The following is an 18,171-nucleotide window of genomic DNA, read 5'->3' as shown; positions in this document are numbered from 1 at the left end:
GCTTGTGCGTTTAGAATTCACTTGAACTTACTTGGCTTTGGCTGTTTCTGTAAATTTTCTATTCTCATCTACGATTGCACTGTGTGTGTCCTCCTTTTCATTTTTCTGATTTAATTCCCTCAATTCGTCGGCGTTAAGCGTACCACACTCCAAGTCTGTTTTGAGTTTTAGGAATGTCTGTTTCGAGGATAAATCACTCTGGAAAAGAAATGAAATAATTATAGAAAACCCACACTTGAATATTTGCAATAATGAAGGACGAACTTTATAATACGGTATTCTACATGGCAAAAATTAGATACTTATTTCTCAAGTTCTTCAATTTTTACTACCTTTTCTTTAATAATTTCTCTCTTGATAATAGTACCGGTTAGTTATGGCAAGCGTAAACATGGATTATGTAAAAAAAAAAAAAAAAAAAAAAACTCTGTAAAATATGTCGCCTCAAGGCAAAATGTAGTGCCTAGCTTCTTTACAAAATGTGAAATAGAAAAGAAAAAGGAACATAACTGTTATATAAAAGTTGACTGATATTTACAATTAAAGATACAAAATAAAATGTACGTGCATATTCTAACTTGCGAGTGATCAAAGATTTTTACATTAAATACAAACATACATATTAGTTCAACATACCTCTTTTGGAAGGTCTATGTCCCTCTGCTTCCCCAAGGACTTTTTAGGTGCTGGTTTGACTGCAAACAGGAAAAAGTAATCCATTAGAAATTATATCCTCAAGTAAAAATCTTGTTAAGCACCTATACAAACTAAAATGTTTTCAGTAATGTAAGTGCTCATTAAAAGAAAGAGATGACAAAATATTCAATTTTGTTTTCTCCTTTGACTGGCAAGCTCATCGTTGAGCGAGGATCATTGCAAAATGAGATATCTAATATTACTATATTCGTAGAAATCAGAGCACAACCAAACATATGAGAAACATCTAGGGAAAATAACTGCGGTTTAGCTTTTCATTATGATTAACTATTCTCAATTAGTAAAACGTAGGTAAGACCGCATCATGGACAAACCTGGAGATTTCTTTTCTTTATTGGTCTCGTTTCCTAAAGCTTTCTTTGCTGGGGACGAAGGGGTTTCGTCCTTCTTTCCTACAGGCGTCGAATTTGTGGATTCTTTCGGAGAATTCGCTTTAGAGGGACGGCCTCTCTTTTTAGGTGGGGGACCCTATTGGAAAAGAAAAAATGGAAACTGAAATCTTAAAAGTAAATTTTATCGTACATATATCAGTTTCTTTTTTAAATATCTAATGAGAAAACCTTTATAATACGTTTTTGTAAAATTATGGAAGACAAAGAGAAAACCTTTGAAATCAGTCTGTAAAATCATGGAAGACAACAAAAAACTTTGAAAGAATGGCTTTTGTAAAATTATGGAAGACAATGAGAAAACCTTTGAAATATTAGTTTGTAAAATTTTGAAAGTCCGAAAAACTTTGAAATAATAGTTTTTGTTAAATTATGGAAGCCAATGAGAAAACCTTTGAAATAATAGTTTTTGTAAATTTATGGAAACCAATGAGAAAACCTTTGAAACAATTATCTTTGTGAAATAATGGAAGACAACGAGAAAACCTTAGAAATAATAGTTTTTGTAAATTTATGGAAACCAATGAAAAAACCTTAGAAATAACAGTTTTTGTAAATTTATGGAAACCAATGAGAAAAGCTTAGAAATAACAGTTTTTGTAAATTATGGAAACCAATGAGATAACCTTAGAAATAATAGTTTTTGTAAATTTATGGAAACCAATGAGAAAAACTTTGAAATAATAGTTTTTGTTAAATTTATGGAAGCCAATGAGAAAACCTTTGAAATAATAGTTTTTGTAAATTTATGGAAACCAATGAGAAAACCTTTGAAACAATTATCTTTGTGAAATAATGGAAGACAATCAGAAAAACTTTGAAATACAGTACAGTAATAGTTTGTACAAAATTACGGAAGACGTCAAAAGAGATTAGACGAGACTTACGGTTGGAGTTAGCATTGGAGATTCTGGTTTCACGCCATCAGACGGAGTCTTGGGAATGTCTTCGGAAGCGAGGGCCGACAGTCTCTTCTTAAAAGCGACCATGGGGCTGGAAGTAGAGTTCTTCCCGGTACCGGCATTATTCGATTTAGCTGTTAACGGGGTTGTGGTGGGGGTGGTGGTAGTGGCTGTAGAAGCAATTTCTGAAATACATGTAAAAGATTTTATTTCACAAATTATGCAACAATATAGTTATACTTATTCGATAAATAAGTTCAATTTACCTCGGCAATTCATGTAAATCTAAATACTAATGCACAACCATTTAGAATGTGCCTTCCGTCGTCACGCAAAGACATTGAGGATTATGCTATGAAGGTTATCGCTTACAACGCTCGCTACTAATGTGAATACTCTTTATCTAATCACATCACCCTCATTACCCGTTATCTATAAGTAATGTACATACATACATATAAATACACACATCTAAATTCACTATCTCTTATCATTTGCTAAAGGAAAAGATAAAGAATGAGATCTACTGGCTAGGATCATTAAATTGCAAATATGGCAGTTATTAAGAATATATTAAAATTAACTTACAAATAACTGAAAATTGATAATCACAATATTGTATGTTAGCCAATATACACCTATATGAAAAACAATATATATATATATATATATATATATATATATATATATATATATATATATATATACACACACACACACATACATATATGCACAATTCGTACTATATATACATTATACATACTTGAGAAATCCACATATACCATATACCATTTATTACTATGAAATGAATAAATCACTCGAGCACAATAAGTTTACAGAGGCACTGCTTCGTGTCTAAAAGGGTGATATAAGAATGAAGATAAAAGTTTTCCTCAATATCACGCTTACTAGGAGGCATTGTTTGTAGGGTTGGTGAGATTGTGAGTTTGAGAGAAGGGGCTTGCCACTGGTTAGTAAATAACCCTGATATAGGATGATTATGTATCTATAATTCTCAGCGGTGAGGAGAATCTCCATTAAAAGGCCCATACTTATACATACTAATCTATTCAATCAATCTTTACAATAAATTATCCAACCCATGGATTAAGCCAGCCAACGGAAAGACTGCATAGTCCAGGACAGGGGCCTACATATTTGGCCAGCCTGCCTAACCAGGTAGTCGAAGCAGCTGCCGGACCATCTGGCTAGAAGACAGATTGTATGGCAAAACACGAGACACCCATGAAGCAGCCTCGCTACCAGAGTAATCAGACCAGCAACCTGGCACCTGGGTCCGAGGACCCCCTCCCCTGAAGGAATCGTCTTGACGAGTCTTATGGGACTTCTTACGACTGGCCTCCCTGAAAGAAATCAGAATCAGAAAAGCAGGAGGAAGAGCTGGAACAGAAGAGCAAACTCTCCTCTCACTCTGTCTGGCTATTCACCTTAGTCCCTACAAAAAGTCATAACTTGATCAACAACGTTCCCAAAGGAGAGAAACCACAAGGGTTGCTCCAACGGGAACAACCCTCAGGGACACTGTCACATGGGAAATGCTAAGCACTATCACTGATAACTATAGAGACAGGGGTGCTAGTGTTACTGGCACAGGTTTCACTGGGATCGGCGCTTTTTCGCACCCCTAACTGACTCGGACACTGGAGCGAATGCCTTCCCTGACCTCAGGTGCAAAATAAGAACAAAATAAGAACAAAAGAACAAAATCATCGTTGACAGCATTTCCGCACATGGTGTAGTGTGGCGATCGCCAATCACCATACACTACAACAAGCTTGAAAAAGCTCCCCGATATACATCCGCGTTCTCCTTGTTCCTGAAGTTTACTCCCAAGGACCAAAACATGGAAGTATACCCATGAGCTTCAACAATCGACAAACTCGATGAGAAGAGCAAAGTGCTATACAGTCTCTTCGGCATTGTTTTGGACTTCGTCAATATTAACGCCAGAGAATATGCCCATCCTTTGAAGGAAGGCCATGATCTATGCTCAGCACATGAGGATAACTGGGAACAATCATACTCTTAACCCTTCTACCCCCAGGCTATTTGGAACTTTCCAACCCTTAACACCCAGGTTTTTTTTTTTTTTTTTCCAAGCACATTTTGCTATATATATTTTTTAAATTGCTCTAACAGCCTTAATTTTTGTCATAGAGAGGTCAGGTTGGTCTCATTCTTTTGGAAAATGCCTGAAGTTTCTCAAAAAGTTATCAAAAATATGAAAAAAAAAAAAATGTAAATAGCAGTTTTTTGGAAGGACATACCAGTACGTCCATGGGGGTGAAGGGATGAGTTTTGTGAAACGTACCAGTACGTCCTTTGGGGGTAAAAGGGTTAAAAATACATAGTGAGAGAGTAGATCGATCGATGGTTTAGCCATAAACCGATGTTAAGTCTACCATTTCATCTGCATACGAATTCCTGCTTTGTTTCGTCATTAACATAAAGCCAACATAAGCCATTCAAACTAAAAAATATGAGGAGTGGATGTGGCTACTCACCTGTCCTAAGCACCTGTTGTTAACTACCTTCTTAATTTCTAGGACTATTCCAGCTCCATTAGAGAGATTTCCTAATTTGAAGGACGCATTAACTCGTGTATTATTTAACCCTTTTACCCCCGGGGTATTTGGAAATTTCCAACCCTTAACCCCCAAGGGGTTATTTTTTTCCCAGCACATTTTGCAGTATATTTTTTTTAAATTGCTCTAACAGCCTTAATTTTTATCATAGAGAGGTCAGGTTGGTCTCATTCTCTTGAAAAAGGCCTGAATTTTCTCAAAAAATTATCAAAAAATATGAAAAATAAATTTTTATAGCATTTTTTTGCAAGGACGTACCGGTACGTCCATGGGGGTAAAGGGATGGCTTTTGTGAAACGTACCAGTACGTCCTTTGGGGGTAAAAGGGTTAAGAAAATCTATCTTGGAAAACATCCAGCAACTCACCTGGGATTGGCGTATTAGGGGCACTGGCATTGGCCGAGGGTGGTCTTGATCCTTCCTCCCCCTCGTCTAGGAACTTTTTGGGTTTTATTAATCGCCCACTGCGACTAATCTGTGGTTCTTCTATAACCTGTCAAGGCAAAAAATTAGGTAAATATACTTAAGAGAAGGCACTGACATTTTATACATAATTGGTGGTTTTTCATTCTAGTGTATGAGTGGTAGAAAAAAAGATGATCTTTCTCTCTTATTCATCTTAACGAATGGAAAACCCTACCTGTTTTGAATTCTCTTTTGGAACGTCCTTAACAGATGCTGCTTTTTTGGCTGGGACGTCTGGTGTCGAGTCTGATTCCAACCGTTTTCTTTTCTTCCCACCTCTTTCTGCAAAAATACAAACACAACAATAATAAAGGCGATACACACTGAAGAATCTTATGCATACCGTAAGCAGTTTGATTGGTTTCTTTTATCTACAAGCAATCTAATCCAATCCAAAACATCAAATGATACTGCAATACTCCTGAAAGTTGAATAAATAACCAGTTTGTCGACATTCTTACGTCACAATCATTTTAATTATAACAGGGCATTCTAAAATATACTTGAATTAAATCACCCTACAACTATAACTATCAAATACATTAGTAAATAGTTTAACCTGGCAATAAGTTAACCCTTTTACCCCAAGGCTATTTGGAACTTTCCAACCCTTAACCCCCAGGGGTTATTTTTTTTTCAAGCACATTTTGCAGTATATTTTTTTCAAATTGCTCTAACAGCCTTAATTTTCGTCATAGAGGTCAGGTTGGTCTCATTCTATGGGAAAATGCCTGAAGTTTCTCAAAAAATTATCAAAAATATGCAAAAATTTTTGCTAAGACGTACCGCTACGTCCCTGGAGGTAAAGGAATGAGTTTTGTGAAACGTACCAGTACGTCCTTTTTGGGGGTAAAAGGGTTAACAATCTTGTCCCTCATAAAACTGGCCTAAAATATTTGTTCTTGATAAGTGTATTTAATATCCTTTTATATATTACACCCTCAAAAGATTTAGCAATCGTGATAAAGTGTTGAGTTGAAGATTATGACAAAATATACTCCTCATAAGTTCTGTTATGAATGTGGATGTCATGACATTCAGTTATATAAGTTTGTGGCTTGCATAACAACTTTACCATTATTAACATTTGATGAAATCAAAAGGTTTTTTGTCTCTTAACCCTTTCACCCCCAAAAAGGACGTACCGGTACGGTCTTGCAAAACACTGTTAATTACATTTTTTTTTGCATATTTTTGATAATTTTATGAGAAACTTCAGGCATTTTCCAAAAGAATGAGACCAACTTGACCTCTCTAGGACAAAAATCAAGCCTGTTAGAGCAATTTAAAAAAATATATATAGCAAAATGTGCTCAAAATTTAACCTTATGGTGGGGGTAAAAGGGTTAATATGTCAAGTGAAATTTGGACGTACAAAAACATCGACTTACCTGATTCGTCAATAACGAGGGAATCGTCATCCGAGTCCGCAGGTTTCAAACCTGAAACAGGAGTGCTAGTTGCGGACTTCTTACCAGGTTTCAGAAGTGGGGTCTTTGGTGTGTTAGGGGCAGATGAGCCCAAATTGGCAACTTCTGGTGGAGTAATCTGTTAAAAGATAAACGAGGAGACGCAAATATTTAATATCACGAGGTAACTGCGATGTTTTAAAGAAGGTAAGTTTTTTAACAAAACCAAACCATTATAATAACATGCATTTGCAGTCTTTGCAAATTCCAGATTATGCATTCCCAATTCAAAACCTGATTCACTCGGCTAAATGGATAGTTAAACAAAACGTGACCCCTTTTGACTCTTGGGTTTCAGGAATGTAAAAACCCAATTCTATAATATACGCTATGGTTGGTTGACGTCTCACAGGATTATATACAGGAGAGGGGGATCCCAGCCCCCTCATCCCGTCCCTTTTAGTCGCCTTTTACGACAGGCAGGGATAACGTTGGCGCTATTCTAATTGTTTTTATGCCCCTGCGGCCACAGGGGTCCCCTTTTTGTTTTGTTTCATTTGTTAATGTCGGCTAATCCCCAAAATTGGGGGAAGTGCCTTGGTATATGTATGTATGCTATGGTTGGAAGAAAACCCAATTCTATAGTAAAAGCTACAGTTGGAAGGAATTAAAAACTTATTCACAATTTTGGAAAACGACATTTGCTTCACAAGGTGACCCCCAATTTTCACCAACCTAAACAACAACTGTATAAAAGTGATTGAATGACAACCTTACAATCAGTTAATTGGAACAAGAGAACTTACTTTAGAGCTCAAGGAATTAAGATTAGAAACAAAACTAAAGACTAATAAAGGACCAAAAGTATCTGTTGAGAATAGTCGTAATGTATGGTCAACAATTTCTCCCCTTTATCCCTACACTAAAGGGTTGGTTCCCTGATGTGGCCTCTACAATGTCTTCTTTTATCCCTACATTAAAGGGATGTGCCCCCTACAATGTCTTCTTTTATCCCTACATTGAAGGGATGTGCCCCCTACAATGTCTTCTTTTATCCCTACATTAAAGGGATGTGCCCCCTACAATGTCTTCTTTTATCCCTACATTAAAGGGATGTTCCCCCTACAATACCTTCTATCAAAAGCATCCTCTTCCACCAAACCGCTTCTCTCCATAGCACTCTTCACCTTAGCTTACCAAGTAATTCTCTGCCTCCCCCTTGATCTCCCAATACTCTTAAGAGAGCTACTTGGTGCATAACCTTAACCAAACTTTTCACTGCATGGACATAAAAAACCTCTAACTATAACTACTCATGTCCTGAAGGATACCATAATGAAACAGAGACGACTAAAATCAAGAAAAAAATATGGCTACATTCTTCCATATTACAAGCTTCAAAACCAGTTTTATTAGCTTTAATTTAGTTAGTGAGACAGGACAGCATTTCGTGACAAGTAAAACTGAAGGTTTCCATTGGTTTACTATTCTGCGATTTTTTTTTATTTTGATAAGTTAAATACAGCAGTATAAATTTACTTCCAACAATGCCCTTACAAGAACAGACAGCCCCAGATTTCTACACATCAATCAATTACTAAATGTCTTTATTCAGTTCTACGATACTAGAGGATCACCTAAGCCTATCAATATAGTGCCTCGGAAAACTTTGGTGTTAGGATAGTTCGGAATAACACCACCATCTTGTTATCAAAGGAAATGTAGTCAGTAGTGTTTTTTTATTTTTATATTAGTAGTAGTACATTGTAAATGTGGCCGAAAAGAATAATTTTTTTCTTTTTTTCTCGCGATAAATAGTTATTTTTGCCTTGCAATGTTTCCGAGAGAACCATGAAATATTTCTCAGGAGTTTTATCGTAAAAGGTGATGGATTTTCTTGGCCAAAATCTAGACAAGTGCGTAACTTTTACTTCACTACATCCAAAATGGTTAGGAGGAGTTTACGAGGCATTCAAACTAACAACTTGAATGTCAAAATACTCCATGTATAATTGACGGAGCGTTTGTAGGGTGACGGCCAGATCCCGTAGAAAACGGGAATATTCTGAACTGCGGCCGTCGTTCTAAAAACGATTTTGGCGGGAGAAGCTAACTTAAAAAACCCACCTAACCTATGCTAAAAACTGTGTCCTTACCCCCAGACCCCCCCCCTTACACAACATATTTAAGATCCGTAGACCATTTCCAAACGTTTTTATACTATACAAGATAACAGTCGGAACGATAATAAGCAAATTAGGACGCTTGGTCGTAGCGCTACAAACTACCCCAATTGACCTTCGTACTATCACCGCCAAACCTACCGTTCTTGAACAAACATTAATCTAACATTTTTTTTATAAAAGCATCAAGAACAAAATCCTTTACAAAGCAATACTTACAATACTAGGGTCAAAATTAGGGTTGTTGACTATCTGCCACATGCCTTCATTAAAACCTTTTCTTTTCTGTGGCTTGCCAAGCTTCTCAGAATTTTCTTCATATGGAAATATGTCATCAGGTTTGAGTTGCGCTCTGAAAGAAAATAAAAATTCTAATAATAAAATTCATCATATATCAATACTTACATATGAAATGTGACATTAACCCTTTTACCGCCAGGCTCTTTGGAAATTTCCAACCCTTAACCCCCAAGGGGTTATTTTTTCCCCCAGCACATTTTGCAGTATATTTTTTTTAAATTGCTCTAACAGCCTTAATTTTTGTCATAGAGAGGTCAGGTTGGTCTCATTCTCTTGGAAAATGCCTGAATTTTCTCAAAAAATTATCAAAAATATGAAAAAAAAAAATTTTTATAGCATTTTTTTGCAAAGACGTACCGGTACGTCCATGGGGGTAAAGGGATGGGTTTTGTGAAACGTACCAGTACGTCCTTTGGGGGTAAAAGGGTTAATATCTATGTAATGTAAGCTTCTTGACCTTAATTTTATCTTAACCCTTTTACCCCAAAAGGACGTACTGGTACGTTTCACAAAAGCCATCCCTTTACCCCCATGGACGTACCGGTACGTCCTTGCAAAAAAAATGCTATAAATTTTTTTTTTTCATATTTTTGATAATTTTTTTTTTTTTTAGAAAATTCAGGCATTTTCCAAGAGAATGAGACCAACCTGACCTCTCTATGACAAAAATTAAGGCTGTTAGAGCAATTTAAAAAAAAAATATACTGCAAAATGTGCTGGGGGAAAAAATAACCCCTTGGGGGTTAAGGGTTGGAAATTTCCAAAGAGCCTGGGGGTAAAAGGGTTAATCTGAATGCAAAGGTTAAATAGTGCTGGTGGTAGATATACAAGTTCCTGCTACTGTACACTTGCTCAAAAAACTATTGAAGTATATTTTCGGTTAAACATTACATGAAGTGAAGATAAATACTGGGATATAACATTTGTTTCAGCTGCACATTGGCAGTTGTATAACTCTATGATGCCAGCATTTATACAGAGAAATATATTTCTGTCATTCCACGTTTCAAAGATACATGCACCAATTCGTTTCCATCATGTCTCTTTACTCTAAGTTGTAATCAACGTTTTACTTACAAACGTTCCCGAAAAATCAGGGCCCACAATTCAATTATAAATCATAATGAGCAACAAAAGTTTTTGGAGCGAGTGTATGTATCAATATCCAATTCAATGAACAATTATGAACTAAAAAAGAAAAAAAAGAATCTTACGTTTCATAGGTTCCATAAAAAAGGACTGGATATTTTTTTGGTGGTTTTCCTGATGGGTCTTCCTCAAATTTCTCAACCTGGAAAGTAAAAAAAAAATCTAATTAGCTACAGTACATTTGGTAAATTTCAACAATACATACATTTCAACAATATTGTTTTAAAACATAGACGATTAAATTGACTGAAAGAAAACAATTTGCAAATATTTTAAGTCTTAGACTAAAATAGATACATTAATGTACTAAATAATTACACTTTATATAGAGTAAAAGTCCTTTTAAATAGCATAAAACAAATTGGCAAGGCTTATTAAACAAGATAGCTTCAATTACCCATTGAATATATGAAATCTATCAACAATTGCCAGTACAACGCGGCATGGAATAGCGGACGAAGATTTCCGCAAATACTGTTATCGTTTTCCTTCTGTTGTCGAGTTGTGTGCACCAATTCATTCTGAAGAGCACATCTATTCTCAAAGCATACACATGGAGACAAGTGATGCAAGAAAGCATTACTTCTCAAGACAAATTTGACCAACTGGTGCAATGCACACTGTCTGGTGAGCAAAGAAAGTGAGAACCTTACATTTGGCCCGCAATAGCCAATGAGAATTTTCTTCATTCTCCAAGGTTGCCAACTTTGGTAAAATGACAAATTCGAAGATAATTTGTATTTTTCCTAACCATACAAACCTTAGCTATTTACATTGGGTTTACCTTTTAGCGCAGCTGAAATGGTGAGCCATTAAAATTTAACGAGGGTGTATTACCCCCGCGCTAATTAGCGGGGGGGGGGGGGGGGGAGAGTGGTAGCTAGCTACCCCTCCCCCCCCTCACACAGATGAATGCTCACTTTCACTTAGAGGTAGGACTTGTCTTGGGGACAGGGCTGGCGGGCAAATATGTGTAAATAGCTAAGGTTTGTATGGTTAGGAAAAATACAAATTATCTTCGAATTTGTCATTTGTTCCGTAACCGAAATACAAACCACGCTATTTACATTGGGTGACTTACCCATTAGGTAGGGTGGAAAGTCCCCAGCCATACTGGCTTTGGCTTTACCCGGGGACTCAGAATCCGAGTGAGTCGCACTCGAGAAAAGGAGTCCCTGCACCTCACAAGTTCCTTGCTCCGCAAGGAACCGTGTGGCCTACATAAGCTTGTGTGTGTGAAGGAAGAAGTGTGACCCATCCTAGGCAGTTGACCTGGAGTTCCAGGAGGAACTCTGGGTTAGGACTTTCCCAATACCACCTCGTCAGGGTATGGGGGACGCGACAGTATTGACCCAATACTCGGAACACAAGGAAGCATGGTTTACCTGCAGAGGTTCGAGGTCAGCTATGCAGAGACCAGGATGCTGCTTCCCCGTAGAGGGGATGATGAAGAAAGAAATAAGGGCCAGACATACTTCTTTCGTTCATGCAGACTAAAACCTGATAACAATGCCCTCAACCTTCTGCTACTTGTCCAAAAAAGAGCCTGAGGTTAGACCAGCTGTTGTGTAGCCACCACAGAGCGATAGAAAACGTATCGAGACTCCTGTGGCTCACGCCCTGCAGGAAGCAGGCTGCGAAGGTCATTAGATGCTTCCAGACTCCAGCTTGTAGCACCTGCGTCACAGAGTAGTATTACTCGAAGGCGAGGGACGTTGCGATGTATCCAACATCGTGCTGTAGGGCGACGTGACGGGGGAGGGTCTGGAGACAGGTCGAGATGAATGTCCTTGAGTCCGGGCTGAAGAGGTATACTGGTGACTCTCCCCCGTGTCCTCCTTGTGCTCCCAAATCGGCTGCAACTGAGGACAAACTGCAGCTGTTCCCAAAGCTAACCTCTCGATTCCTTTACTGGCAAGAAAGAGAAGGTCTTGGGACATCAGATACAGAATGGAGACTCAAAATCTTGAAGGAATTGGACCGAAGGGCCGGGACCCCCAGATTCTGAGTCTAGCCAACAACTCAGGAGCGAACCTGAATGTTGCCTTCCCCTCTTCCTTAGAAAGGGCGGAGTCGTACGAGACCAAGAAGATTGCTTACACACTGGCCGTGGCCAGAGTGAGCAGGAGACCCAAGGCGGAATACAATCTGAGGCCTGTCGTAAAGGGTCTTGAGAAGATCTCTTAAAGGACTAAAAGTCCGAGCCATGCTCCAAGTTGGAGGTCTTCCTCCGACTAGGGCAGGGACGATCGTAGCTTCGCATGAGCGAGGAAAGATCCAGCGGGCAGGAAAAAGTTATTCCTTTAAGCTTGAAGGTCAGGGAAAGGCTGAGCGACAGGCTTCGTTGCCGAGAGCGGAAAGGAGTTTCCTCCCGCCGAAAGGCAATAAGACCGTTATTGCTGGAGAAGAGGCCTCAAGGGAAGTGGTATATCTCCCACGGCACCAACCACCGAAGACTCTTCACTTTGCCTGGAAGACCCCTGCGGATGACTATTGCAGATGACGCGACCTCCGTACCGCGACTGTAGCGGGTTGTCTCTTCTTGAGGAGGAGGCGTAGTGTCTCCAGGCAGGAAGCCGAAGCGACGCCCCCGTTCGGGAGAGATGTGGCAGTGTGGTTGTTTGAGTAGTCTGCGCCGTGGGAGAAGCTCTCCCGGGAGTTCCGTCAGGGGAAGCAGACGGTCCAGAAATCGTTCTGCGCATAGTCCCAGTGGAGTTCTCCCATTGAAAGGTTGACAGACAACCTGGTCTTGTTGAGACCCATTGTCCACAGACAAAAAGGAGGGAAGACGCAGGCGTCGAAGTTGTCCCACCATCACCGGAATGCATCTTGCCAGAGTCTCGGGGTCTGAGACTGGGGGGAAGAACAGCGGAAGCTTGAGGTTCCAAGCTGTCGCGATCAGGTCCCCCAGACCAGGACTTGCTGGTTACTCAAGGTCAAAGACCCCCAGGTACACTCTCTCTACGAGGCTCTGCTCGGATAGTCGGAGAGAACATTCCTCTGCCTGGAATGAGAGCCGATGGTGGTATTGAGATAGTCTCAATCATCCCGGTATCTCTACTGCAAGATGTGAAGGTGTGAAAATGCGTCCCCCGCTGGTTAGAACACGCCAGAACCATGAAGTCGACGCGCACGCGGCGACTCGGCAGGAACTGTAGGATCTGTAGAGGGGCCAGACTACGGCCCCTAAGCCTGCCTGAATGATGGAGAGGTATCCTTCAGGTCTTGACCATAGGCCTGGACTGGAACATGCCCCCCCCCCCCCCCCTTTCCTTTGACGAGTCCGAGAACAGCATCACGAATGTGGGGAAAGGACGAGAATATCCACAACCATCAAGAGGTTCCATAGGTCAACACCCATTGCAGGTCTAATAGTTCCGCTGGTCCCATAGGGCCAGGAAGTCCGGTTAAACGTTGCCTGAAACCACCGGGACTTGGACCGCCCCACATGGAACTTATCCTGAGGCGACCGTTCGGACTATAGACGGGTCAATGAGGAAAGGAGAATTAAGAAACGTTCCAAGGTAGGGCTGAAAGCTCAGCTTGACTGAGAACAGGTACTACGACTCTCCTCAGTCTTGCCACAGTCAACTGAAAGGAAGGCTCGGAGGATGTGGCAACAGAATCTGGCGTCCCCAGGTGGTCACCCATCCAAGTATCGACCAGAACCGATGTTGCTTAACCTCGCTGGACGGACGAGAAGCGGGGTTTCCAACGTGGTAAGGCCGTTGACTCAATATCATGGCCAGATACTCCAGATGTTGAGGCAGAAGAAGAGAAGGCTCCAAGCAAAATACCATGAACCCACACTCATGGTAAGCATCCAGAAGCTTGTCCTGGCGCTGAAGAAGGTCGAACCCGAGCCTACCAAAGTTGACCAGCCCTCCAAAAAGCAGAGGAGGCGGAAGCCTGCACCTGAGCGGCCATGAGGAAAGCAGGGAGAGTTCTCTGGGGAAAAAAACCTGCTATGCCAAGGCGGGATAGCCACACTGCATCATAAGCAGGAATACTTGCAGTCTAGGCTGAATTCGACGAGCTCCCTGGAAGATGGATGGAATGGAAACTGAAAGTACCCGTCCTTCCGATGCAGGGTTTAAGAAGTCCTGTCGCCTCGTTACCAGTCTGATCGATTCTGCTGTTCTACGCTGGCCGAAGTTTGTTCAAAAAACTTGATCAGGGCTGAGAGGTCGACTACGGAACTCCCCTCTCAGATCCTTCCTTACAAGAAAGGATCGACTGAAGAGGCTGGGGGTGAAGCCGTCGATGCTCCTATGAAGGACCTTCGCCTAAGGTATGGATCATTCTGCCCAACCAGGCAACTCTTGCCGACGCTATGGCATAGAGGTTCAGAGACACTGGATTCGCTAACAGAGACGGCAGGCGCGATATCCTTGGCTGATCACAGAGATTGTGCGGGAATGGGCATCGGGAAGCTGTCATCCGGATGAGTAACCTTAAGCATCCTCCCAACGAGAAACCTGCAATCCTAGAGTTCGTGAACTCTGCCGCTCCTTTTAGGACTATGCCCCTCCTGACAGGAGGAAACTGCAATTGGACACCTTGTCCCAGTTGTCGTAGCCGATAACTTAGGCCGACGTGGTTGAAAGAAAAGGGCGCTGGAGCCCTGCAGTCTGGAAGAAAGCGCCTTGGAGGAGTGAAAACGGAAGTCGATTTCCTCCGCACAGCCGCTGTCTAAGTCTCTGTCCTTGGGCACAAACAAACTCTTCTCAAGGATGGAAGGGTGTCTGAGGTCGTTGACCTCCACAGATGAGACACCCGAAGGAAGCCCTCAGTCAGCGCGTCCAGATGGTACAACATCGAGCTTGTCCGCAAGTTAGATACTTAACGACGAAAGGCCAAGGTGCCTGAGCTCGAGAGGAGGAAAGTACCCATGATCTTCCTGTAGCTTCCTTGAACCAAACCTCGGGCTGTAACCGAGGAGGGAAAGGACCTGGTAAGCCCCCAGAGGAAGGGGTAAGCAGTCACCCTTGGCCGATGGAGAAATCTCGAATGGAGTAGCCAGGTGTACTCCAGCGCCCTCAAGCGAGATACACAGAACCACTCCATACTTCTCGAGATCTTCCATGCCCATAGATCTCTAGAGGGGAGGAGGGTGGGAATAAAGTTTATATAACCAGCGGGTAAGTATGTTCAAAAATTTATTTTATTAAGAAAATATCATTTTTAAACATTAAACTTACCCGCTGGTTATATAAAAATAGCTGATTGACACCCTTGGTGGAGGGTTAGAGACAGCTACATTGTTGGAATATTACTTAAGAGTTAATTAAAACAAGCTTAAGGGTTCGTACCTGATAAGGAACCTGACTTCAATGATTCTCTGCCTCATTATGTCCGCTTTCCTTATGAGATCCAACGATCCACCCAGGGGCTGAAGACCTCTAGTAGCTGTCAAACCGGTAAAAAACCTCTATGCTGACAGGACCTCAACTAATACCCTTGTCCCGGGTGCTCTCAAGGAACAAAATGACCACCTGACTAAATCAAAGATTGCGGAAGACTGTCGACCAATCTCTACAAACAACCATAAAAATATATAAAAGTTCCAAGAAAAGAAAAAGGGTACTAGAATTCGGGAAATGTAGTGGTAGATCCTTCCCCCACTACTGCACTCGCTGCTACGAATGGTCCCAAAGTGTAGCAGTCCTCGTAAAGAGTCTGGACACGTTTCAAGTAATGCAAGGCGAACACAGATTTACTCCTCCAAAAGGTTGTGTCCATGATGCTTTGCAGAGAACGATTTTGTTTAAAAGCCACAGAAGTTGCCACAGCTCTAACTTCAAGAGCTTAAGATCTGCCACACCACAGTGTGTGAGCTTCTTTAATTAAAAGTCTTATGAAATATAAGGCATTTTTAGACACACCAAAGAGATTATGAACTGCCTCTTAAACCTTTAGTGCTCTAACAGGACAAAGAACCTTCTCTAGTTCATCACCCACCAAATCAGAGAGGTTAGCAATTTTGAAAGATTTTGGCCATGGGTGAGAAGGACGTTTGTTTTTGGCTAGAAACTCAATATTTCTAAAGCCAATGTTTTTGCTAAAAGCATGAAATTCACTGACCCTTTTACCTCTAAGCTTACTAAAAATAAAGTCTTTAAAGTCAAATCTTTTAAAGAAGCAGAGTTCAAAGGTTTGAATCTGTCACTCATAAGAAATTTTAAAACTACGTCCAAATTCCAGGCTGGTGAATCCTGTTGACGTTTCTTAGAGGTTTCAAAGGATCCAAGGAGATCCTGAAGGTCCTTGTTATTCAAGAGGTCTAAATGTCTATGCCTAAAGACCGCTGCTAACATACTCCTCTACCCTTTAATGGTTGAGGAGAAGAAATTGTGCCCTCTTCTAGGCTCTAAAAGAAGTCGGCAATTTGAGCTATAGAGGTACTGGATGAAGAAACTAAGTTTGTTTTACACCATGCTCTAAAAACTTCCTATTTGGATTGGTACACCCTGATAGTGGAAGTTCTTCTTGCTCTAGCAATAGCCTTGGCCGCCTCTTTCGAAAATCCTCCAGATCTTGCGAGTTTTTCGATAGTCTGAAGGCAGTCAGACGTTGAGCTGGGAGGTTTAGATGGTTTCTTGCCAAGTGGGGTTGTCTGAGAAGATCTATTCTCAATGGCAAGCTTCTTGGAACATTCACCATCCATTCCAGTACCTCTGTGAACCAACCTCTTGATGTCCAGAAGGGGGCTATTAAGGTCAATCTGGTTCCCTCGTGAGATACAAACTTTTGTAGTACTTTGTGCAGCACTTTGAATGGAGGAAAAGCGTACACATCTAGGAGTGACCAGTCCATCAGGAACGTGTCTATGTGTGACTCTTCGAGATCCGGAACTGGGGAGCAAGAATTCTCTAGTCTTTTGGTTTTTGAGGTTGCGAATAGATCTATAAGGGGGCGACCCCAAATCTGCCTAAGTTTCTTGCATACATCTAGATGCAGTGTCCACTCTGCGGGGAGAGCTTGATTCCTCCTGGTGAGGCTGTCTGCCCTCACATTCTTTTCCTCTTGAATGAATCTTGTCAATAGGGATATCTCTCTTTGATGTGCCCAAACGAGAAGAGTTTTTGCTAACTCGTAAAGAGGCCTGGAATGCGTTCCCCCTTGTTTCGCTATGTAGGCCAAAGCTGTGGTATTGTCCGCATTGATTTGAATAACTTTGTTCAGTATTAGGTTCCCGAACCCCTTGAGAGCCAACAGGACTGCTAACAGCTCCTTTTGATTGATGTGGAGACTTAGCTGTTGTTTTGTCCACAGACCCGAAATCTCTGTCTTTCCTAGTGTTGCTCCCCACCCCGAGTCCGAGGCGTCGGAACACAACACAAGGTCTGGGCTCTTTTGTTTCAAAGAGAGACCTTCCTGGAGCCTGTTTATGTTGTTCCACCAACAAAGGCACTCTTTTATCGGTTCCGTAAGAGGAATGCTCTCCTTGTCGAGGCTGTCCTCTCTGCTCCAATGGCAATTGAGATGGAACTGAAGGGGTCGTAAATTTAGCTTCCCCAGACATACCAATTGTTCTAGTGAAGAGAGGGTTCCCAGGAGACTCATCCACTCCCTCACTGAACAAAACTCCTTCTTTAAAAATGAACAAAGCCTTAGGAGACCTAGCTGTATTCTTGCAGGTGATGGAAAAACCTGAAAAGTCAGACTGTGAATCTCCATCCCCAAATAAAGGATCTTCTGGGAAGGGATCAATTGAGACTTCTCTGCATTCACCAGAAGTCCTAGCTCCTCTGACAGACTCATTGTCAGACGCAAATCCTCCAGACAGCGATTGAGTGAGGGGGCTCTTAGTAGCCAATCGTCCAAGTACAAGGAGGCTCTGATGCTTCTTGAGTGGAGCATGCTTGCCACATTCATTATGATCTTTGTGAAGACTAGAGGGGCGGTGGTGAGGCCGAAGCATAAGGCCCGAAACTGGAATATTTCCTTCCTGTACACAAAACTTAGGTAACATTTGCAACTCGGGTGAATCGGGACATGAAAATAAGCATCCTGGAGGTCTAATGAGACTATCAAGTCGCCTTTCCTTA

At 41.2% G+C, this 18,171-nt stretch overlaps 1 protein-coding gene across 9 annotated transcripts in view; it reads right to left on the bottom strand.

Annotated features, from left to right (window-relative positions):
• Positions 1 to 18,171, bottom strand: part of LOC137635260 (hepatoma-derived growth factor-related protein 2-like) — an 83,372-nt gene that overhangs the window by 50,618 nt on the left and 14,583 nt on the right. For 7 of the 9 annotated variants that reach the window (XM_068367715.1, XM_068367718.1, XM_068367716.1 and 4 more), the window contains exons 2-10: positions 10,186 to 10,262; positions 8,891 to 9,023; positions 6,471 to 6,627; positions 5,255 to 5,361; positions 4,981 to 5,107; positions 1,994 to 2,193; positions 1,032 to 1,185; positions 637 to 695; positions 32 to 198 (exon numbers count right to left, since the gene is read on the bottom strand). In XM_068367715.1, coding sequence (XP_068223816.1) covers positions 32 to 198; positions 637 to 695; positions 1,032 to 1,185; positions 1,994 to 2,193; positions 4,981 to 5,107; positions 5,255 to 5,361; positions 6,471 to 6,627; positions 8,891 to 9,023; positions 10,186 to 10,262 — 1,181 coding nt within the window. Of the gene's footprint in view, positions 1 to 31; positions 199 to 636; positions 696 to 1,031; positions 1,186 to 1,993; positions 2,194 to 2,274; positions 2,407 to 4,980; positions 5,108 to 5,254; positions 5,362 to 6,470; positions 6,628 to 8,890; positions 9,024 to 10,185; positions 10,263 to 18,171 lie in introns of those variants that run through there. The other 2 variants (XM_068367724.1, XM_068367723.1) reach the window with 2 other exon arrangements.

The sequence above is a fragment of the Palaemon carinicauda genome, unplaced genomic scaffold (genome assembly GCF_036898095.1).
Source record: "Palaemon carinicauda isolate YSFRI2023 unplaced genomic scaffold, ASM3689809v2 scaffold108, whole genome shotgun sequence".
NCBI classification, from domain to species: Eukaryota; Metazoa; Arthropoda; class Malacostraca; order Decapoda; family Palaemonidae; genus Palaemon; species Palaemon carinicauda.
Note: the sequence above shows the minus strand (reverse complement) of the source record. Positions and strands in the feature narration are given on the sequence as shown.